Genomic DNA, 24,666 nt, shown 5'->3' on the forward strand with positions numbered 1-24,666 from the left:
GTCAGGTCCAGTCTGCATCACTTAGCAAATCCTGTTTCAAAATGAAAACAAAGTGTCTGGGGACTAACTGAATGCTCGATAGAGCACCTCTCTGACATGTAAGGCCATAGGCTCAGTCCTCAGATCTATAAAAAAAAAAGCCAAAGTACAAAGATTTTAAAAATACATAAATACATTTCATGTTGTGGCTTGGGTTTTGTCTCAATGACTTCTCATTATGCATATGCAAATATTTCAAAAACTGAAATATAAAACACTTGATTTTAGAGAAGGGATAACTTAATCCCTATTGCTTTTCATTTTAACTTCCCAGGAAAGTATAATGAAAGTAATATTCATTACTGGAACAAAATGTAGATTTTTACTTATTTTGTGTGTATGTGCTTGGGGATCTGTCCCAAGTCTTCTCTCCAAATGCCAGCCAAGTACTGTGTCACTGAGCTGTGTTAAACTCCCAGCCCTCACTCCCACCCCTGTAACAGGGTCTATTTATCCCTGACTGGTCTTACACTCTTGCTTCCAGCTGCCAAATGCTAGGATTTATAGACATGGGCCACCATACTTCGCACAAAGGGTAGATTCTAAATACAAAGTCATCAAACCTTTGGAGGGTAGGTATTTTTCCATCAGTGTTAATGAAATATAGTGTAACCACTTATACTTTTTAGCAAGTGGTGTAAGGAAATGAGGAATGAATTGTTCTGCATTAGAGTGATTTCTTTCCTCTGAGTATTATAAAATGTGCAAACATATAGATAGTGAACACATTGTATAATTATCATACATAAGTCACTATCTCCATCCTGTTAATATTTGTTTACTTAATTTCTCTGTTGCTTTACCAGATATTCATCTATCATTATAGCCTCCTTATTTTTTGATGCATTTCAAAGTAGGTTTTGTTATTCTTTGCTCCTAAACACTTAAGCACTTACATTGTTAACAAAATGATTGTTGACCCTTTTGTTAAAAGCTTCATACACAGATTCTTTGGCTTAAGGCTTAACTCACATCCTGATGTAGACGTTCTCATGGTGAAAACTAATGAAATGTGCATCTGTGCCTGTTAACAGATACTACTTTATACCCTTTTGAGCTTCATTTATGATTTGACGAAAAGTGTGTGTGCAAGGTATCCTTGTTGAATGCGTGCATTACTGATACACCAAGCTTCTTTTTTTACCGATTAGTTTTACTTAGTAAACCAATGAACTGGAAATCTGTTGTTATCAGCTAGACCAAAAGAAAACCTCAAGAATGCAGGTCTCTAGCAAATTTATTAGTGTAGCTGACATTTTCCACGTGCTTATCAGAAACAAACATGTGACACTCCTGGAAAGTAGGAAGCCATAAAAATACTTGGAAAAATGTAAACATTAGACAATCGAATGAACTGTTTCATCAGTGACATTAAATTAATATGTAGTTCTTAGAATATGTAGTTCTTTAATATATTTTACATTGTGACTATATGTTCTGCTTTTATACTGAAAGAGGTTCTTTACTAAAAATGCTTTAAAGTAATACTTAAATGAAAGCCTGTTTGGTTTTTTTTGTTTTTGGTTTTTGTTTTTGTTTTTTTTTTTTTTTGAGACAGGGTTTCTCTGTGTAGCTTTGCGCCTTTCCTGGACCTCGCTTTGGAGACCAGGCTGGCCTCGAACTCAAAGAGATCCGCCTGGCTCTGCCTCCCGAGTGCTGGGATTAAAGGCGTGCGCCACCACTGCCCGGCAAGCCTGTTTGTAGAACATCAAAAATCAAGAATTTAAATCCATGGCTGATATGTAAAATTAAATCAAATTATAAAATAAAAAAAAATCAAGAATTTATAGGTCATTTATACATCTGTCATTAAATAGCACTTAGGTTCTTTCTGACTCTTTGTTTCCACCTTTATTCACCCACTCATTCATTCATTCATTCATTCATTCATTCGTTCATGGTTTTTCGAGACAAAGTTTTTTCATGTAGTTTTGGTGCCTGTCCTGGATCTGGCTCTGTAGACCAGGCTGGCCTCAAACTCACAGAGATCCGCCTGGCTCTGCCTCCCGAGTGCTGGGATTAAAGGTGAGTGCCACTGCCGCCCGGCTGTTTCCACTTTTAAAGTGGACTATTGGATCCACGTGCCCACCAGAGCTCTTTGACAAGTGTTTGTAATGCTGGGTACTGCTGAAATGTGAAAAGCATTTTGAGATAAAAGTACTTAATCATTTTAATTTTTTCTTTAATCTTTCATTTAATCTTTTCTTCCCTAAGTTTACCCTGCATGCATTGACAGTTGTTACTCATTTTCTAAGTCATATTTAAATTTAAATGTTATCCCCTGATCCACTATAGACATTAGATTTAAGTGAATATAGTGTTTTGTTTATTTTTCTTGGAATTTCTTTTTGTCCGGTAAGCACAAATTCCAGGGACATGTGTGTTTGGTTTGGTTATTGTTTGGTTTTGTGGTACTGAGGATTAACGTAGGACCTCACATGTGCTGGGCAAGCACACTACCACTGAGGTTTATCTTCACCCTTTGCTTTTATTTTATGAATGTTTTGCCTCTTTGTTTGCATGTAGACCATGTGTTTGCATGGTGCCTGGAGCGATCAGAGAAGGTGTCAAATCCCCTGGAACTGGAGTTATAAATGACTGTAAGCCACCAAGTGGGTATTGAGAACCAAACCACAGTCCTTTGCAAGAACAAGAGCTCTAAACCACTGAGCCATGTCTCCATCCCTCCATCTTTATTGTAATGATTTTTCAGATGCCCTCTTTTCCATCAGTGCTATCTTTCCTTCAAAAAAATCAACTACTCCAGCAAATTTATTTTTAGCTAAACCCTAGTGCTTTGGATGAAATATCTTTGGACTCAATTGTTTTAAGCAGACTGACTGATTCCTGCCTCACCAGAATAGTTTCTCCATTGCGGGTGTCCCCATAGGCGAGAGTAGATAAAAATGACTGTTCATGCTCACTCTCCAGCCGTCCAAACCCAAGATCTTTCTGTGTTCTTCACCCCTCCCTCACACTGTAAGAGATTATCTTGGGTTAATCATCTTATTTGTGTTGGATTTTATATCAGCTCATATCTTCCTAGTTAGGGAGTTTACTTCTTATTTAATCAAGATTGTAAATATGATAGGATATGAAAATTAGACACACACACCAAAAGGATTGCTGAAGACACCTGATGAGTGACTATTACCAAGTGATGCTCCTGTGGATGAATAGTGGCTTCCCCCAGTGCTGCTGCAATTTGGAATGCTGGAATTGGGGGACTGCTTTCTCTAAGAGCAGTGGGGTCATTGACTCATCTTCGTGAGCACTGTCCCCTCCTTATAGCCTCTTCTCCAGTGTACTCTTCTTCCTGCTCGTTCACTGGCCCCCCTTTGCTCCACTTTTTCCTACTGTGAAGAGGTAGCAGTTTGAAGTAGAGTTAATGTGGAGCCAAGGAAGACCTTAGGGTAAGGATAAGTTACATATCTATGTAACCATACCACTGAGTTTTAGTGGTCTGTTCACCAGTCATTTTTCTTTTCCTATGTTGTTTTTTTGTTCTGTGCCTTTGAAATATTTAAAGAATGGAATGAATAAAAAAGTGAGGGTTGGGGATTGTTCAGTCCTCAGGTTAAAAAAAAGTGATTAATTTAAACATTTGAAAATTATCAAATGCCATGTTTTAAAATACTTAATAGAACAATCTATATGAAATATAAATAAGTTTAGTAAGCATAGAGTATGATTTATGTTTTAAATTTATATTTTAAGCATGAATTTGTAGTTGTGGATGTGAAAATATTCATATGTGTCTGCATACAAGAATACATTTTGAAGGTTGCAATCAAAATGACATATTGTCTTTGGAATTTCGAATTATGTATAAATTATTCATTTCAATTTGTTTTAATTTTGAGCATTGAGAAATCAGTAAAAACAAAACAGGTTTAAAAACAAACTTTAAGAGCTTGAGAGTTGGTTCAGTGAGTAAGAACACATCTAGCTCTTGCAGAGGAGCTGAGTTCTGTTCCCAGCGTCCACATGGCGGTTCACAACCACCTGTAACTCCAGCTTCAGGGGATCCAACACCCTCTTTTGGACTTGGTAGACACTTGTACTCATGTGTATATACTCACACATAGAAATGTAAACATACAAATTGTAAATAGTAGATTTTGTTATATATAAAATGTGGAATGTTCCAAAATCAGATGCAGCTGTCAATTATAATAAGAATTTGAGGAACAGAATTATTAGCTTGGATGGTAAATACCAAGGGCTGTAGCATGGCCTCTTGGGTTCCTTTATATTGCAGTTCCCAGTGAAATTAGCAGAAATTAAAGAAATATGTAAGTAAAGATGAAAACCTGTGAACACCACATCCAGGACACATTCTGCTTGGAGCTTCGTAACTCTCCTACCCACATGCGTCACCATTTCTCATGTTCAGAATGCTGTAAAATCACAACCAAAAATGTGTCAGCTGTCTCTACTCCTGTGTAACCACTTTACTTTCTTTGAAATTCTGTAGAAATAAATTGGGCCTAGTGGCAGATACCTTCAATCCCAGTGCTTGGGAGGCAGAGGTGGGCTGATCTCTGAGTTTGAGGCCAGCCTGGTCTATAGAACGAGTTCCAAGTCTACATAGCAAGACCCTGTCTTGAAAAGGTGGGGGAGATAAAGAAAGAAAAAGAAAAAAGTTGTTGAAGAAGTAACAAAACAAGGTTGTTGTTGATTGCTTGTAAAGAATGAGAACTATTTTTGGCCTAAGTGCTATCTTTATCTGAGCTCCACAAGAGTATTAAACTATCTGAATGAGTTCTTGATGGTACTTAGTACTAGCCCAGGTGCCAGGAGCATTCTTAACCTTTACATATGATGCTGCTGCAGGCGTTGGAGCTTATTTCCCCTGGAGAACCTCAAATGAGAAGGCCTCATATATATTCAGTGTATTAGCTACTGTTTTATTGAAAAGTAACATAAATGAAGAGGCATTACTGTTTACTTAAATGGGAAAAGATGGAAGACTTCAGAAATGATTTTGTTGGGATTTTGACTTCATGTCTCTGCTGTTCTGTGTTGTGTCTCTGTCTTTTCTCTGGCCATTGGCTCAAACAGATTTCTAAGTTTTAAGTTAATATGAGTTGCATTGAATCTGAGTATGAGCTACATTGAATCAGTCCAGTGGGTCATCTTCCACTACCGGTTTTCCTTCTTTAAAGCGATGTTGCCAAAAGAAGACAGAACAAAAAGTCAGTGTATAGGAATAATTTGATAAAAGGATTGGAAGAAAAGACCAAGTTCAGTTAACATGTGATCACAGCAACAAAGACAGTTCTCATGGAGAGAGCAGGATAGGGGCCTGGGTTCCTGACTATAGGATAGCTACCCATTTTTGTTCTTGGAAGTTAGTTATTTCTACTTTCTGCCAAGGATATTTGAGGAACATATATAGGCGTAAAATGGAAGGTGGGCTCGTGTATACTTTGAGGTCTGAAGGAGAGGTCCAGGGTCTCAACTTGTGATTTTGAAATGTAGCAGAAGGAATTGCTGCACTGGAAAATTTTCTTCCATGTGACCCTTCATTTTGAAGGTGCAATACGAAAACTGACTTTAAAAGCCTATAAATACCCAAATAGCATTAAGGCAGCTTACAGGGGCTTGCAAAGTTCTCTGAAAACACAGTATATGCCTTGTTGCTCTGTTGAATGTCATTCAGCTTGTACTGCTACTCTCTGTAATGTGGCAAAAATAACTGTGTGTCCAAGCATGTTGATCATATATGTACAGACTGTTATAGGAAGATTACACTAAAACTGTTCAACTGATTATCTCCATAGACACAGAAGCAGACAGATCTCTAAGTTTGAGTCCAGCCTAATCTCTATAGTAAATTACAGGCCAGCCGAGGGATGTGTACTGAGAAGAAAAGGAAAAGATGGCTTCTCCCTAATAGCTGTACCCTTGGAAAATGGCCCCATCCCTACTCAGCAACTGCTAGGACCAAGAGCACCATTATGACTGACTCCACTTATTATAGACTTACTCCACTCTGCTGTCTGTTTTCGGTTCTGTGTGTGCACGTGAGTCTGGGCGGGTGTGTGCATGTGAGTGCGGTTGCCTGGAGAGGCCAGGGGAGGGTGTCCCGTATGTCAGAGCTTCTGGAGCTGGAGTTGCAGGCTGTTGTATACCACCTGACATGGGTGATGGGAATTGAACTCAGGACATCTTTAATAGCAGTACATGCTCAGAATTGCTGAGCCCTTTCTTCAGTCCCCAAAGCATTTTTAGAAATCAGATATGTCTAGGACTCCCAGTGCATATTCCTGAGCAGATTTAACAGGAGACTCCCAGTTAATATCCCTTTTTTCTGCTTCAAAATGATTTCAAGTATAACTGGGAGTCTCATCAGCTTTTGACTAGGCACTGGCTTTTATGGTGTGGGTAGAAAAACAACCGCATACGAAAATAAGTACATGAATGGCCTTGAAATTCAAGGGTAATTTTGTCATCAGAGGACCTGTTTGATCATTAATTTCTAAAACTTTCTCAAGGGTATATTTTAAAAAGTGTATGCTTTGTCGTCATTCATTAGGCATATTTTAGAAACACTCAGTTTAATTCATTAGGAATTACTTTTCAGAGATAGAATGGATTTGATCATAATTTAGCTCACTAAACTGCTGCCCTGTGTCTTAGAATACGTTAGTTCATGATGTAAAACCGTCTGCTGATATGTCTGTTGTCACAAAACACAGAAAGAAGAGGATGAGCTCCATGGACAGCTTAGCAGGTCCGACTCTCACCAGTACGTCAGGGAGCTGAGGGATCAGATAGCAGAGCTGACTCACGAGGTGAGTGATAGGTGTTGGTCTTCACATAGTCCTTCCTTCCTTCCTCTCTTGATGTAACACTTACTTTATTACTGACCTTTTCGTGCTACATGTTGACTCTGAATTCATGAATTCATGATTGTAGTTAAGAGCAGCTTAGAAGATTGCCTTTTTAAGCAAAGTATTTGTGTTCAAATATTAAGGACTTGCCTTTCTTAAACGTTTAATAACTTAAAATGATCAATTCTGGTATGTATCTTATCTTTTTAATTGTGATCTGAGAACACTTGGTAGGCACCCACATCTTCAGTATCCTGCAGTTATATTAAAATTTCCTTACACCTAACTGACTGGATTTGTGGTGCTTGCCGTTGAGTGGGGGGAAGCTCTTACTGAGATTGCAAAAAAGGATACTTGCCTAATATCAGTTAAACAGATTTCTTAGTATTTTAATGTTTCTTAAACTGGCACCTAGAATCTCTGACATTCAGCCAATGAAATTTCCCAGAATTTGACTAGCTCTTAGGCTAATTTAATTTATTTAAACCAATCTATTGTGACTGGAGAGAATCTTTTTGTTTGTTTGTTTGTTTTTCGAGACAGGGTTTTTCTGTGTAGCTTCCACCTTTCCTGGAACTTTGGAGACCAGGCTGGCCTTGAACTCACAGAGATCCTCCTGGCTCTGTCTCCCGAGTGCTGGGATTAAAGGCGTACACCACCCCCGCCTGGCCTTGAGAATCTTTTTGTTAGTGCAGTTTAGGTATGATTTCCTGGTCTTTATTATTTTCTCATGATACATATTCAGCAATACAGATAAAACTGCATTTCTTATTTTGAATATTTGTAAAATAATATTTATTCACAGTAACGAGATTTAAAAGGATAGCATAAACTTGATTTGCTTTTAAAATGAAGAAAGGAAACTCCTTGACCACTAGATGAATCTAAACCTCAAAGGAACAAGTGTGGACATTGCCCTTTCCTGACCTTACATCCTTCAGTTGAAGGCTGAGTGTTGGTGAAATAACTTCCTGCAGGTAGTTAGTTTACAAGTGAATTCCTGGTGCAGAGGAAACCAAACTTAAAACAAAGCTGACAGATTCACATGTGGCTCATTCAGTCCAGTCTCCTGTGGTGTATCAGGGCCATTCCTATCAACATTAGTATTATTATGCATGGTAACATTGGAGGGGATCTTATGTATGCCTTTAACTGTTAGTAAACTTTTAACAAATAACTTGTGTTTTATCTCTGTCACTGTGGGTATTCTGCAAATCCTCCCTCTGGGAACTTCTCCTTATCCCCAGAGTGTGTTCTTAAGAAATTATGACAGAAATAAAGCAATTTCCCATAAAGTGTAAGAAAACTGGTATTGTTGGATTAAGAAAATTATATGTAAATTGATTATATTTCTAAAACTAACCTAAATCAACAGGAATTAATTTTGCCTGTCATATGTGACTAAAAAAAAGTTTGTCTCATCAAGACTGAAAATTACATGAGATTTAGCCTTAATTACATTGTTCTGTGGAGGCAGGATCTCAAATGCCATCTAGATTGATTTCAAACTTTCAATCCTTTGGCTGAAGGTTCTGGAACACTGGAATTCTTATGTGCTCCACTGACTAATTATGTATGCATATGCAAGGTGTGTGTGTGTGTGTTTTGTCTCTATAAATTAATAACTTTGAGAGCAGTTTATTGTATAGACTTGAAGAGAAAACTAATTTTCAGAGTCCAATGTTCTGTTAAAGGGCTAGATCCAAATTAAAGACTATAAATTTGTGATGAGATATAGTTCAGAATAGCCAAATTCCTGAGTTTAAGAAGGCCCCTGGTAAACTGGGCATAGTGATGCACACCTTTAATCCCAGCACTTGGGAGGCAGAGGCCAGCCTGGTCTACAGAGTGAGTTCCAGGACCACCAGAGATCCATGGTAAGACCTTGTCTTGGGTTGGGGGTGGTGTTGGGGGAATGCCTCTGATAGGCGTTATGGGCCATGGAAAGCACACAGTACAGCTGGGGACCACACACACAGGCTCAGAAACAAACCTGAGTACATGGTAGTAGCTTGATGGAGGCAGAATCTGACTGAAGGATTCATGTGACTAAGTCATCAGAAGGGATGGGTAGACTGAGCAGAAGGAAGGTATTTAGGAGGTAATATGAAATCATCTCAGGTAATCAGTTGGAGATGCTGTTCCATTGTGTTTTCCAAGTAGATTTTAATTCATTTGCCTGTTTTAGTTTATCACAAAAGAAGCTAGACAACAAATGAAAATTTAAACTGGGATACTGGTTGAAATAGCCTGACTGACGGGCTGAAGAGATGGCTTGCTGGTTAAGAGCATTTGCTGCTCTTTGCAGAGAACCTGACTTTCAGAGGCTCATGACTGCTTGTAATTCCAACTCCAGGGGGTCCATGTCCTCTCCTGGCATCCTAAGCACCTGCACGTGCACATTCTCATACACAGATGGACACATATGCACATAAATAAATATAAAGTAAGTCTTTAAAAAACAAGGGATAGACTTGCCACCGAAATAACTTCTATGAGGGATGGAGAGATGACTCGGTGGTTAAGAGAACTTACCGGTCTTATAGAGGACTTGGATTCAGTTCCCCAGCACGAACCTCAGGCAGCTTGCAACAGGCTGTAACTCCAGTTCCAGGTAATCCCATGCCCTCTGGCCTCCTTTGGCACTCACACATGCATGATGTACATAGATTCACCATAGGCACACATACTTACACATAAATAATACATAGGCAAATCTTTTTTAAAAAATTACTACTATAATTACTATTGTCCAGTTCTGGTATCCTTCTAAGGGGGTTAAATACTGTGCCACTTTTACATTCTGTTTACTTTCTTTGAGACAGTCTTTCACAGTTTAAGACAGATAACGAAAGTCAATCTCACAGTGGTAACATTTGTATGCTAGAATTTGCTAAATCTTTGACTTTCAATATGAAAATTTTCCTTTAAATATTAATATTGTAGTTGATCATGTGACTGTTAACAGTCATTTTGCTAGCTATTTGTTCTTATTGAAGGGCATCTAAAGAGAAACTTAGCATGGTCATCTTCCTTTGTAGGTATGGCACTGTCTATGTGATAATTGTGACCCCTTCCGTAGTCCGCTCGATGAAGCAGGCTGTTTTAATGCTCTCTGGGTATACTGGTGGTCTGTAACCCAGTGACGTCTACTGAGTACTCATTGTGTTAGGTAGTTCACTGGGACCACTGCTGATCCTGGCCAGTCCCTTCTCAACACGGTACTGTTCTTAGCTGCGTGGACTGGACACTGAAACTCAAGAATGGTTATTTTCCCAGAAACCGATGGCTAAACCAGATTCCAGCCTAGTTCAGCTTGCTCTCCCTAGACTGTTTCTACAGACATTAGCTCTAATATCTGAATTCTTAGGAGTAGCTATTAGCACATGAGCTGTGATACAATTCCCTAGAACGTGTTTGCAGCTGTCCAAAAGAGACAGTTTTCTTTTTCAAGGCAGATCATCATATGTCATAGGAATCTTTTATTGTTTCTACAAACTAAGTAGGCAAATAGAAATTTAAGTGAATAAAGGAAATCCATAAACAAAGCTTTTGCTGATGTTTGCTTAGAAAATAGATGTTAAATACTCATTTTAAAATTCTTGGTGGGCGGTGGTGGCGTATGCCTGTAATCCCAGCACTCAGGAGCCAGAGCCAGGTGGATCTCTGAGAATTCGAGGCCAGCCTGGTCTACAAAGCGAGTTCCAGGACAGCCTCCAAAGCTACAGAGAAACCCTGTCTCGAAAAAAATAAAAACAAAAAACAAACAAACAAAAAAATTCTTATGTTAATGTAACCTGAGCCAAAGATATAATTAAATACCCACCAAAAGGTTTTTTGTTTTGTTTTGTTTTGTTTTTCCAGGCAGGGTTTCTCTGTGTAGTTTTGGAGTCTGTCCTAGAACTCACTCTGTAGCCTAGACTGGCCTCGAACTCACAGAGATCCTCCTGCTTCTACCTTCCGCCTGCTGGGATTAAAGGCGTGCACCACCACCGCCTGACCCAAAAAGTATTCTTAATGCCCTAAAAACGCTTAATATAATTTTAATAGGTAACACTCACTTTGTTATTAAAGTAGAATTTTTAAAACACAAATCCTAATAGGTCTTAATAAAAACCCAGAGCCAGATATTGGGGTAAATGCTGAAAGATCAGAGAAACAAAGGAACAAGCCACAGCCACCTCTCACCTCACCAAGTCCTCAGCAGAAAAGACTGAGCTCCTTTCTCTTCCTACCTTGTATTCCTTTCTCCGCCCAGCCATATCACTACCTGTGCTGGGATTAAAGGCGTGTGCCTCCCAAGTACTGGGAGCAAAGGCATGAGATTCCCAGTGCTGGGATTAAAGGTGTGTGCCACCACTGCCTCGACTCTATGGTTAATTGGTGGCTGGCGTTGCCCCCTGATCTTCAGGCAAGCTTTATTTGATAGATCATGCACAAAATATCACCACATTTCCCCTTGTTGTCTGAAATTTTAAAAAAAGATTATAACTAATATAAGAAAAACTGTAATAAGTTCAGTAACTACATACAATATATACATGCAGTCACTACATCAATCATGTCTAGTCCATTAACACTTGACAAATTCAGAGAAAATACTCCATTATTTATCCTGTTTTGGTGAGTCCAAAGTGTTGTACATAATTCACTTTCTGTCCTAACTTGTATTACCAACCGAAACCTATCTTTTGATGTCTCCCAAACTTACACACTTTACACTTTAGTGAATTTCTTTTCTGAATCTGGTAACAAGGAAAACTATAACTATCTAGTCCTCAACGCCAGAGACCCAAGAAGCAAATAAGTAAACCTGAGTAAGCAAGAAATGCAAGCAAGCCACTTCCAAAAAATGTGAGAAATGACAGAAACAGCTGACTGCCTGGACAGTCATCCAAGGTTCCTCTGTAATGTTGGGGCATCCATCTTCAGCCTACAGGCCTAGAATATATGATAGACTTTTCTTTCTTTTTTTTTTCATTTTTTTTTTCTTCACAGACTTTTCTATGAAGCAGGATTTTTGAAGGACTGTCCCACCTTGGCAAGGTTTGGCAGTCACTTTCTTTTGTGACCTGCTTGTCCATTTGGGCAGCACACTGTCAGCAGTCACGGCAAGGGCACTTTCTTGCCCAGTGGTTTACTTTTGCCACAAAGAAAGTAAACTCCATATGGAGTTTCTTGGATGCTCATTATCTTCTCCGAAGTAGATTGGTGCTGCCAGGAGCAGATGTCTCATTGTCATTAAAAAAAAAAAAAAAAAATAGAAAAAGGACCTGTGTTATTAAAATGCTGCCATATTCTCTGAAGTGTTTGAAGATGACCTCTCTATCTAAAATATATCTCTGTTTAACCTTGAAAACATACCTAATATGACTACAAGTTTGATTGTAATGACTAACTACTAACTTGAATTTCTTTATATCCTAATTAGTTGGTAATAATAACTTTTTGTTGTTGTTGTTTTGTTTTTTTGTTTTTTGAGACAGGGTTTCTCTGTGTAGCTTTGCGCCTTTCCTGGAACTCACTTGGTAGCCCAGGCTGGCCTCCAGCTCACAGAGATCTGCCTGGCTCTGCCTCCCGAGTGCTGGGATTAAAGGCATCACCACCACTGCCCGGCAGTAATAATAACTTTTAAGAACTAAAAATTTGCATTACATTGTTAAATGAGGTTTATAGGTATAATACCTTGAACAAAAATAGAAATGTATATATAGTATGTTCTAACAAAAATAATCTCAAATTTTTATCAGTATACAAAGACCCATATCAATGTAAAACATTTAAAACAAGTAGTTGCTTTTTAAAAGTAGATCCAATAATCTTCCTTTTTATTCTATCCTATCCATATCCCCTTTTTTCAGAGTAGATTCAATAACCTACCCTATCCTTTTACAGCTGTATCCCCTTTTCTCTTTTTCTTTTTCAAAACAAGAACCCTGAGTCTAATCTCCTTTGTTTTTAAACTATTACTAATAACAAACTTGTAACCAACCACCCTAAACAATGACAAATATCTGTAACCCACTGAATGACCAAAAACTCTTAAGAATCAAATGACAGTATACCTCTTTGTACTTTTACAGTTTTTCCATTTTTCTGATAGTTTCATTCTTTTGTATTGGTTTAAAATTATTAGTAGGGCTGGAGAGATGGCTCAGAGGTTAAGAGCACTAGCAGCTCTTTTAGAGGTCCTGAGTTCAATTGCCAGCAACCACGTGGTGGCTCACAACCATCCATAATAAAACCTGATGCCCTTTTCTGGTGTGCAGACATACATTCGGGCAGAACACTGTACACATAATAAATAATTTTTTAAAAATACAAAATAATTACTAGTACAGGGCTGGAGAAATGGCTTGATTGTTAAGAGCACTGCCATTCTTTAGAGAGCAGGGGTTCCCAGCACCATGCTGGATGGCTCACACCTCCTATGATGTCAGCTCCAGGGGATATGACACCCTCTCCTGGCCCTCAAGGGCATTTGTACTATATGAACATGAACAGATACACACAAGGATGTGTGAATAAGTAAATTTTTAAGATGTATTTTGTAAATGAGTGATGAAATGATATTTGAATTTGAATATTTTCAATATAAAAAAGCATTTACAGACTGATGGCTGCTGGGTGGCCATGGCGCATGCCTTTAATCCCAGCACTCAGGAGGCAGAGTCAGGCAGATCTCTGTGAGTTCGAGGTCAGCCTGGTCTGCAGAGTGAGATCCAGGACAGGCACCAAAACTACACAGAGAAACTCTGTCTCAACCCCACCCCTACCCCTAGAAAAAAGACTGATGGCTGGGCATTATATGTCTGTAATCCCAACAGTATAGAGGCTAGGGTATGAGGATCACTAGGCTACAGAATGAGTTTAAGACCATTCAGAACTACATAGAAAGACCCTGCCACAAAGAAAAAACTCATTTGGACAATGATCTTTAGAATCAAAATATTTAGCCTTGTATGGCTGTGCACACCTTTAATCCCAGCACTTGGGACGTGGAGGTGGGCAAGATGACCATGAGTTCATCAGCACATGGGGGTTGTGGTCAGTCTGAGCTAAACAAGGCTGTCTCAGAAGCAGAGAAACAAAACCAGCACCAAGAACACTTAAGAGGAGACTGTGCTTGTCTGACTCCATCTGCCTTTCCATGGGTTCCAAGGGTCAAACTCAGGGGTCAGGCTTGTGTGGAAAGCTTCTTCACGCACAGCCTCCATTTTGTTCCTTTAGCTGCGTGCTCATTGTCTGCTGCTTGTTTCTTTAAGTCTTCAAGATTTCCTGTTAGGTATAGCAGGGCTCCAAGAATTCCCTTGTTCATAAAGTAGTCACCAAGAATAGAATTCATGGAGTTGGGGATTTAGCTCAGTGGTAGAGCACTTGCCTAGCAAGCACAAGGCCCTGGGTTCGATCCTTAGCTCTTTAAAAAAAAAAAAAAAAGAATAGAATTCATATCCTTACCCACAAACTGCATAGATAGCATCCATGCAGTTCTAGAAACAGAAATGGGGATTTTTTTTTTAAATAAAAAATGTTTGTTTGTTCTGATGGCTACTGATTTTGATTTCTAAGAAAATTGTAATGTTTAAAATTAATACACAAGGTGTAAGTTGTCATTTGTTTTTACCGTAGAAAAAGCTTAGTTTTCCCAGAGTAGCAGTTTCTAACTACAAAGACGTAAAACCTTAAAATTGGCCTTTCTTTCATTGAATCGGTGTGGGAGCTCATGCCAGTCTCGGGCAAGTGAGTACTTTTTCTTTGCTGACTAAACCGTTCCACGAACAGAGTAAACAATCCTATTTGTACCTGTGAAGATTACCTTAAGATCCTTAAATGTCTGTGTGGCTTATAAGTCTTAGAACTTCTATTTATATTTTTAAGTTAAGTTTAATTATTATGTCATACATAATATTTTTATTTAGAATAATATTACTACATGAAATGCTCATTTTGCATTCTTATCTGTTTGGACCTGGGACTCAAACCCAGGCCTTGTGTATAGTAGTCAGCATTCTGCCTCTATATTACATCCTAAAATACTGAGGTTAGCAGCTCCATCACTAATGAAAAGCCTAGGATAATGAGCTTATAAAGACAGAACAATTACTTTAGCTCAACAGATATGTAGGTACCAGTCAGTGATTGGTTGGTTCTGTTCCTTGGAGCCTTGTTGAAGCAGCACATCATGGCAGCAATGTGTGGTGGGACGACATCCCTCATCTTGTGGCCAGGAATGCAGGGCACCACATTTCACCTGTCTTTAGGGACACTCCCACAATGACCTTCCTAGGCACTCTCTCCATCTCTTCCTCTTTTGTTCTCTCCCCTCTCCTCTGAGTATGTGTGTTTGGCATTACGGGTGCTAAGCAAGCACTGCATCACCGCTACATCCTTAGTCTAACACCATCTCATGAAAGGTATAGAACCGCCCATTAGCGTCATCCCTGGAGACCGGCCCTTTAATACATGGACCTCTGGGGACATGTAAGACCCAAACTGTAGCAGTACTCAAAGCCAAGGTTTAAGGTTCATGTATTTTTAGGTCTGAAGTGTTTTAAAATTTATGTGGCATTTCACTAGATTTGTGAAAAAGTTAGGGCCGAAGAGTCAGGGAACTTACTCATAATCACACAGTTGTTGGTATATGAAGGAGACCAAATTAATGTCCCTGCAAAAGGTGTGACATGCAGCATCCTGCCCTTCTATAACCCTGGTGACATGTGTGACGGTGCGTGTTACTAACCTCCAAATGTCCCTGTTTGATTAAAAATGAACCACTTCTCTCAGGACACATGATATCCAGGGAGCAGAAGTCTAGTTTCACTTGGAATTCTTTCCTTTTCTTCTACAGATTTTGGATTTTCATTTCATTCAAAACAAGGAAAATCATTTAACGTGGCCTTGCACATTCCTCAGTTTTTAGTGGAGTATCCTAAAATCTTGAAGATAAGATGACTTTCTAGACACAGGCAACTGTTGTTTTCAAGCCAGATCTGATATTGTCAGAAGCAGAAATAGATGAAAATAGTCACCACAGTTCATATATCTGTGTTACCTAACAAATACAAGCATAACTGCAGATGAGTTAGATAAATTAGTTGAGCTGTTGACTATATTCTGTATAAAGAGTTCATAATTTAACTAGTGGCCAAACTTCTGCTAGATAGTTCTATTTTTTCCCATATACAGGACTGCAAATTTTTCTGCTCATTCCCTGCCTCAAAAATAGCATAATTTATCACATTCAAGGAAAAACTAAAATTCTACACAGGCTGCCTTGTCTTAACCAATTTTCAGATTTACATTCTATTGTGTGAAAAGAAGGTCTACCCAGTTATGTACACTGTGCATCTCATTCATGCTGTAGGTCACAGGGACTTTTAACTTTGTAATGAAGTATGTGCATCTGTAGTATTGATCTCATTAAAAGCTGGGGTTAATTCATAAGAATTTTTAAAAATTGGGTCTGATGGGAGGGGCTAAAGTAATCCAAAAACCACTTAAGATTCAAAATCAGGGGTTGGGGATTTAGCTCAGTGGTAGAGCGCTCAGCTCAAAAAAAAAAAAAAAAAGATTCAAATTCAGAAAACAAGAGGAAAGGTGCCAGAACTTAGAGAAAACAAGGAGATCTCTTGGGAATATATACAGATTTGCTGAGGATTCCTAGGATAGGTCTGGAGAGATGGCTTGGGTTAAGAGCACTGGCTGGTCTTTCAGAGGCCCTGGATTCAATTCCTACCACCCACGTGGTAGGTTATAGCCATTTGTAACTTCAACCTCACGGGATCCAAACACTCTTCTGACTTTTGAGGGCATTAGGCATGCACATGGTGCACATACATACATACATACATACATACGTGCAATATCAATAGTATAAAATCTGAGCAAGTGGCCAATTTAGAGAATACAGGATTTGGATCTAATATTTAGATTTAAAGGGTCAAATAAATATCTTCACAAGACAGCACACTGGTCATAGAGCAGGACAAGTCAGTGTACATTGACTAGAATGCTGAGCTGTTTTGATGGGCCAAGGAAGGGGAGACCACAGCATTTACTTCACCACTGTACTTGGCTGTGTATATTCCTTGGCTGTGGAAATTGGCAGTGAAAAAGAGTCGTGATCAGCTTTCTAAATCTACTGCCTTTTGAGAGTATTGCCACTATAACAGGAACTCTTTTTTTGTAGCTACTTCTCTTGGAGATCACATTGTCCCAAATTTGGCCAGTGGGAATTCTCTCAAGCAGGTCTATGTTGAGCCTCCTCCCCTACCCCTGCACCCACCTTTCCCCGCCCCCAGAACTTGTCGCTTCTGAGCTTGTGAGCATCTAAATAGTATTTCACACTACATGGGAATATTTATACTCCAGAGTATAGTACCAAAGCAGTGTTTATTAGTGCTGATCAATAAGTGTCTTAAGAGATGGCCCTAAAATTCCCTGGGACAGTTAGAATGGCAGTGTGAAGGTTGAGAACCCTAGGACGGCGTGGTGACTTAACCCCAGTGCTCATGGGTGGAGGCAGCGGGATTCCTTCAAGTCTGAAGCCAGTCTGAGCTACAGAGTAAGATTCTATCTCCACAAAGAAAAAGAAGACAGGGGGTGGGGATTTAGCTCAGTGATAGAGCGCTTGCCTAGCAAGCACAAGGCCCTGGGTTTGATCCTCAGCTCCAAAAAAAAGAAAAGAAAAAAGAGAACAAAAAGAAAAGAAAGAAAGGAAACTAAGGCATATCACTTAGAAGGTTGGGTGTAGTGGCTCACATCTGTAATTCTAGTACTTGAGACTGAAGTAGAATTGCCAAAAGTACCAGGCCAGAATGGGCTACAGAGTGAAACCTATTAAAAAAAAAAAAAAAAAAAAGACCACCTAGGTTAAAAATAAAATAAATGGCAGTCAGTATTTTTGTAAGAAAACATAGTCATTTCTCCAGCCCTTTGTTTTTACGTGGGCCTGAAAAGAGCTCTCATAGAGAGTAATTGAGTAAAGGCAGACATCTTTCTTTCATCCCCCCACCCCTGAGCTGGAGCTCACACCCAGGGCCTCGTGTGTTCTCCACCCTGCCTACCCTGAGCTACATCTCCAGCGCAAGCAAGCAGAGCTCTGTAAGCAAGAGAAGATCCACAGAGGCAGTCTACTTCCTGGGTTGCACTCAGAGAGAAGTTTGAGTTCCAGTCCTTTTGAGATCTTGGTCCATAGAGTGAGTTACAGAGTCTCAGAGCCAGCTTGAATCTTTTAAATGTAATTGTGATGTTCTATTACTGTTATTCACTAAACCACATAATACCTGACACTTAAAGTGTTTTTCAGTGTTTATTTTTTTCTTATGTGCATCGGTATTTTGCCTGCATATATTTCTGTGTTTTTTGGATTCCCTGGAACTGGAGTTACAGTTGTGAACTGCCATGTGGGTTCTGGGGATTGAACCCAGGACCTCTGGAAGAGCAGCCGGTGTGATCAACCGCTGAGCCGTCTCTCCAGCCCCTATCCTAATTTTTTTCAATGTTTGTGTACTTTTATTTTGACACTTGTTTTTCATGCTGAGTCTTCTTCGATTAAGAGGCTGGTTTCTTGAACTTCGATTTTAGAATACGATTAGTCATTTTTAAATTTTTGTTTTCTTTTAGATCTTGAATTTATGGAGATCTGCCTGCCTTTGCCCCTCTAGTACTGGGATTAAAGACATGCAGCTCCATGCCCAGCAAGTAACTTAATTTTTATGTTACTTTTAAAAAATAAGTTACATAGTGCTAGCTTTTTTTTCTTTCTTTTTTTTTTTTTTTTTCAAATTAAGAACATGTACTAAGTATCTTTGGTAAAAGCTGAACTGCTGGCTCTCAGATTTACTAAAGCACAAAGTTTTCAACTGTGGCTTTTCAAACAGTAAATCATGTGCTTTTCATGAACAGTATCTCACAGATGCAGTTGGACATGAGATAATCAGATTTTCTCTCCCCACAAACAGAACAGATGGAAACGTCTACCAATATACATATCATAGACTTTGTGCTGCTCTGCTGCCTGTCTGATTTAAGTTGTGGTCAGTGTGAGGAACCTGTGATGTGATAAGATAGCATTCATGAGGTCATGTGGTTTGCGAGTACCCAATCTTCACTGAGCAGCCTGCAAGCCTCAGGATGAAGAGGAGTCGGGTGCTGACCCAGCTGAAGGAGGAGGTTTTGTGCTCCCTGGCAGGGGGAGGGGAGGATGTGTCTTACATGTTTGAAAATGGCATGATCAGGAGTTACAGCACCAGAGGGAATGAACACAGCAAGCCATTCATGAGCCCTTCTTCATACTTAATACCTCAGCCTAAAACATTAAGCTTTTATTGTAGCATTTCCTTTCTATTTAAGACGAAGTTGAAGGAGATAGCCATCACTTATTTTTTGAGAGAACTATATATTGAAGGTTTACATTGTTAGTGATTTTTCTTTTATGAGGTAGAAATTACTTTTCAAGTAGACTTACTTATTTTCAACCTGTCAGTATCTGTGTTTGAGTCATACAGACAAAATGACTACCTGGTTTTAATCAAGTAAATAATCATTTTATCAAGAGTATAAAATATACAAAGGTTATTACCTCACTAAGCAAGTAAAGAATCTCAGACCATTTTTAAAAATATCTACAAATGGCCAGTAACCACAAGAAAAATATATTCAGCATTATTAACCATCAAGGAAATACAAATCAAAACAGCAGCACATTTCCACTTCCTACTAACCAGGAACAGATAAGCAGAGAATAAACATTGACAAGGATATGGATAAATCTGAACTCTGTACACAGCAAGGAAAAGAAAATGGTACATATACTTCGGAAGATAATGTTTTATTTTCCTAAAAGGCTAAACATATTTACCCTCTGCCTACCAGTTCCACTTCTGTCTTTCTATCCAAGAAAAAGGAAATGTCCATGCTGAAACACGTGTGTGAATATTCATAGCATTGTTTATAGTATTCAGAAAATAAAGCCAGTTCAGACATCTGTCTGCTGACAAGTGGATAGGTACAGCATATCCATGTGATTGAAGGGGACCAGGTAACAAAAGAACACTGATGTGTGCTGTAACAGACAGAACACTGATGTGTGCTGTAACAGACAGAACACTGATGTGTGCTGTACACATGACAGAAGAACACTGATGTGTGCTGTACACATGACAGAAGAATACTGATGTGTGCTGTACACATGACAGAAGAACACTGACGTGTGCTGTACACATGACAGAAGAACACTGACGTGTGCTGTACACATGACAGAAGAACACTGATGTGTGCTGTACACATGACAGAAGAACACTGATGTGTGCTGTACACATGACAGAAGAACACTGATGTGTGCTGCACATATGACAGAAGAACACTGATGTGTGCTGTACACATGACAGAAGAACACTGATGTGTGCTGTAACAGACAGAAGAACACTGATGTGTGCTGCACATATGACAGAAGAACACTGATGTGTGCTGTACATATGACAGAAGAACACTGATGTGTGCTGTAACACATGACAGAAGAATACTGATGTGTGCTGTAACACATGACAGAAGAACACTGATGTGTGCTGTGACACATGACAGAACACCGATGTGTGCTGTAACACATGACAGAAGAACACTGATGTGTGCTGTGACAGACAGAAGAACACTGATGTGTGCTGTGACAGACAGAAGAACACTGATGTGTGCTGTACACATGACAGAAGAACACTGATGTGTGCTGTGACAGACAGAAGAACACTGATGTGTGCTGTACACATGACAGAAGAATACTGATGTGTGCTGTACACATGACAGAAGAACACTGATGTGTGCTGTGACAGACAGAAGAACACTGATGTGTGCTGTACACATGACAGAAGAACACTGATGTGTGCTGTACACATGACAGAAGAACACTGATGTGTGCTGTACACATGACAGAAGAACACTGATGTGTGCTGTAACAGACAGAAGAACACTGATGTGTGCTGCACATATGACAGAAGAACACTGATGTGTGCTGTACATATGACAGAAGAACACTGATGTGTGCTGTAACAGACAGAAGAACACTGATGTGTGCTGCACATATGACAGAAGAACACGATGTGTGCTGTACATGACAGAAGAACACTGATGTGTGCTGTGACACATGACAGAAGAACACTGATGTGTGCTGTAACACATGACAGAAGAACACTGATGTGTGCTGTGACACATGACAGAACACCGATGTGTGCTGTAACACATGACAGAAGAACACTGATGTGTGCTGTGACAGACAGAAGAACACTGATGTGTGCTGTGACAGACAGAAGAACACTGATGTGTGCTGTACACATGACAGAAGAACACTGATGTGTGCTGTGACAGACAGAAGAACACTGATGTGTGCTGTACACATGACAGAAGAACACTGATGTGTGCTGTACACATGACAGAAGAACACTGATGTGTGCTGTAACAGAAGAACACCGATGTGTGCTGTGACAGACAGAAGAACACTGATGTGTGCTGTACACATGACAGAATACTGATGTGTGCTGTACACATGGCAGAAGAACACTGATGTGTGCTGTAACACATGGCAGAAGAACACTGATGTGTGCTGTAACACATGACAGAAGAACACTGATGTGTGCTGTAACAGACAACAAGGAGCAGTCAGCCAGAAAAGCCACAGATTCAGTGTCACAACTTACATGAGAAGCAGGGGAGAGGAAAATCTGTAGAGACAGCCATAGATCAATGGGGTTGCTGAGAAGGGGGAAGGAGGACCAGGACATGACAGTTGAGAGGGTGTGTGGGGTGTGTGGGGGTGTGTGTGTGTGTGTGTGTGTGTGTGTGTGTGTGTGTGTGTGTGTGTATGTGTGTGTATGTGTGTGTATGTGTGTGTAATGAAAATACCCTAAGGTCGGTTGTGGTGATAGTTACACAGCTCTATGGGTATAGTAAAACCTCTCCAAATAGGTGGTCTATGCTCTGGGCTGCAGTAGACCTGTCCCCTTTTTTTCTTCATTTTGAGATAAAGTCTCACTGTGTAACCAAGGTTGGCCTCTAACTCACAAGCCTCCTTCCCAAGTTCTTGGATTACAGTGTGTGTGTCACACATGCATAACTGACTCACTAGCCATATTTGAAAAATGATGTTACTTGTCTTTTGGAAATTCCCAGAGGTCCACGAATTGGGCCTATTACAGTGTTTAAAGATATTTTTTGCATAGAGATATGTACATCTTTTGAGAATGGATTCATAAGTGTGCCGTGTATCTTGAGTGTAATTGACCTACTAGAGGAGACCATAGCATTGAGCAATTGAAATATGCCATCCTCAGACTTGGGTCTTGATTTTCTGTTAACTTTGTTTATCATCCTATATCCCATTTTATTTGTAGCTATTTAGGCTGTCTATGCCTGTTTGAATAGACAGTATGTTATGCCTGCCTAAATAGAGAGTATGGGACCTGCACCAGAGCCAGGGGTGTAGTTGATACCTAGCTGTGTTAGTATGGGCAAATTATTTTGTCCCTCATTACTTTGTAGGAAGTAGTGGTGGAATTAAATTCATACCAGAAAGGCACTTTAAACAATTCCAAGTACACTGTAAAGGCCAATATGTTCCTATCAAGCCAGTAGACCACAAAAGAAGTATACATTATATTGCCACGAGCAGGGTTACAGATGATTATGTAGACATAATGACATGCCTCCCCAGCTTCCATGACTCCTCAGAGCTCTCATCAAGTTATTCTTCAGCATAAATTGAGATTCTTCCTAGTTTAGTCCCTGCTTCTCTTGTTTACTCTCTCAAGACCTAGATCCAGCCCCCCCAAACTACTTGTAGCTTATCAACACATAGTAACACATTCCCAGGCCTCTCGTCTCTCACTGTGCCTCCTATACCTGGATTTCCCCTTTAACGCCTTCTTATCCTTAAAAACCCGGCTCAGGCACCACCACCTTCAGCTTCTCCCTTTGGGGCAGTGCATGGCTTCTCCTGTGGGTTTGTTGTACACTGTTGTGATACCCTGATATCGGATGTTTAGGTTCTTCTCCAGACACAAGGTGACTGACTACAGAAGCCTTGTTTGCTCTCTTCTTAAGCATTTAGTGTACTGTTTGTCAGAGTCTATTATCTTGATTTGATGGACTGAGAAAAATCCATCATAAAGCTTTAGCAATTTCTGTTAACACAATTCAGTCCAAATAGAAAAGAAAAACTTAATGAGGGCATCTTGCTAACAGTTTGAGTGTTCTTTAATGAACTTCGGTTAAGGTTAAATCAAATGAAATGTTCATGGTACTTTGATCTAGCCTTAAAGTTCAGAGTGAAACAAGTGTGAAGTGATTTATTTCCTGTGATTGGTCATAATTTACATAGAACCTCATATATTCCTAGCCTTTGCCACTGGCTTTAGGCTACTGCCTAAATATTGCTAATAGTTTCAATTTTGTCAAGATCCATCAGCTGCCAGGAAGAAGACGCTCAGCAAGTCTCACTTTGCTTGCCCACAGGACTGCATTCGGCTTCCTCTGTGTGACAGTCAGAGTCTCTGTAGATGGTTCCCCTCCCTCCTGCTCTAGAAACACGTGGGCAGGATCAGTTTCCCAGTTCCAAACCTCCTGCCCTTTCCACAAGTTGGTGCACAGCTCTTCACAGCTTCTGAATGTGAATAAATCATTTCATTTATGAAATGTGGAGTGTTTTTTAATGACTTACTTAGTGCTAATTCTTTTTTTAGCTTTAAGTTACTTAGTGTTTCAGTGAAATGTCTTAGTGTTTTAACTTAGACTACTTAGATAATGCATGTTAGGATTTGGGCTTACAATGATTAAGAAGTCATGACCTCCAGATGATCACTTTTATTGGTTTCCTGTTTGAGTTCTCTGGAAATCTTTTGGTTTGGGTGCTTGTTGCTAGTTTTAATCTTCGTCATGTTTATAATACAGCTTTTTTTTTTCTTTTTTTCTTTTTTTTTTTTTGAGACAGGGTTTTTCTGTGTAGCCCTGGCTGTCCTAGAACTCACTTTGTAGACAAGGTTGGCCTCAGACTCACAAAGATCCACCTGCCTCTGCTCCTGAGTGCTGATATTAAAGTTGTGCATCACCAGTCCCAGCTATAATACAGCTTTTTAAAGAAGCTGAGAGAAAAATTTAGAGCCTGGTGGTACATACACTTGTAATTCTTGTGCGTGGAGGATAGAGGGAAGATCAGGAGTTAGGGTCATCCTCAGCTTGACAATGTTGAAGAAAAAAGAAAGAGAAAATGTAGCATGTCATTGAAAATACGCTATAAAGAATTCAGAGTTGGGCAGTGGTGGCGCATGCCTTTAATCCCAGCACTCAGGAGGCAGAGGCAGGCGGATCTTCATGAGTTCAAGACCAACCTGGTCTACAGAGCAAGTTCCAGAACAGGCTCCAAAGCTACACAGAGAAACCCTGTCTCCAAAAAAAAAAAAAAGGATTTTGGGTAGTTTGGGTGGTGGTGGCACAGGCCTTTAATCCTAGCACTCAGGAGGAAGAGGCAGGCCAATTTTTGAGTTTGAGGCCAGCCTGATATCCAGAGCAGTTCAAAACAGCCAGAGCTGTTACACAGAGAAATTCAGTCTCTCAAAGCAAAAATCAAAATAAAACAAGCAATTGAACAAACTTATTGACCAAACTTTTAGGGGGAGGGAGTGAAATGTTCATAACTTAGCAATCTGTGACTGTCGGGCTTCACCTCCGCCTTCCTATGTGAAGGGTAAGGTATAGCTAGTTCTTGGTGTTGTGTATCACCTACAGAAATGTTATTCAGCTTAAA

At 39.6% G+C, this 24,666-nt stretch overlaps 1 protein-coding gene across 6 annotated transcripts in view; it reads left to right on the plus strand.

Moving 5' to 3' along the window:
• Evi5 (ecotropic viral integration site 5) overlaps window positions 1-24,666 on the plus strand; it is a 161,857-nt gene that overhangs the window by 128,436 nt on the left and 8,755 nt on the right. For all 6 annotated transcript variants that reach the window (XM_036200503.1, XM_036200505.1, XM_036200506.1 and 3 more), the window contains one exon: window positions 6,744-6,839. In XM_036200503.1, the coding sequence (XP_036056396.1) occupies window positions 6,744-6,839 (96 nt within the window). The remainder of the gene's footprint in view (window positions 1-6,743; window positions 6,840-24,666) is intronic.

This window comes from Onychomys torridus, chromosome 10 (genome assembly GCF_903995425.1).
Source record: "Onychomys torridus chromosome 10, mOncTor1.1, whole genome shotgun sequence".
In the NCBI taxonomy this organism is placed as follows: Eukaryota; Metazoa; Chordata; class Mammalia; order Rodentia; family Cricetidae; genus Onychomys; species Onychomys torridus.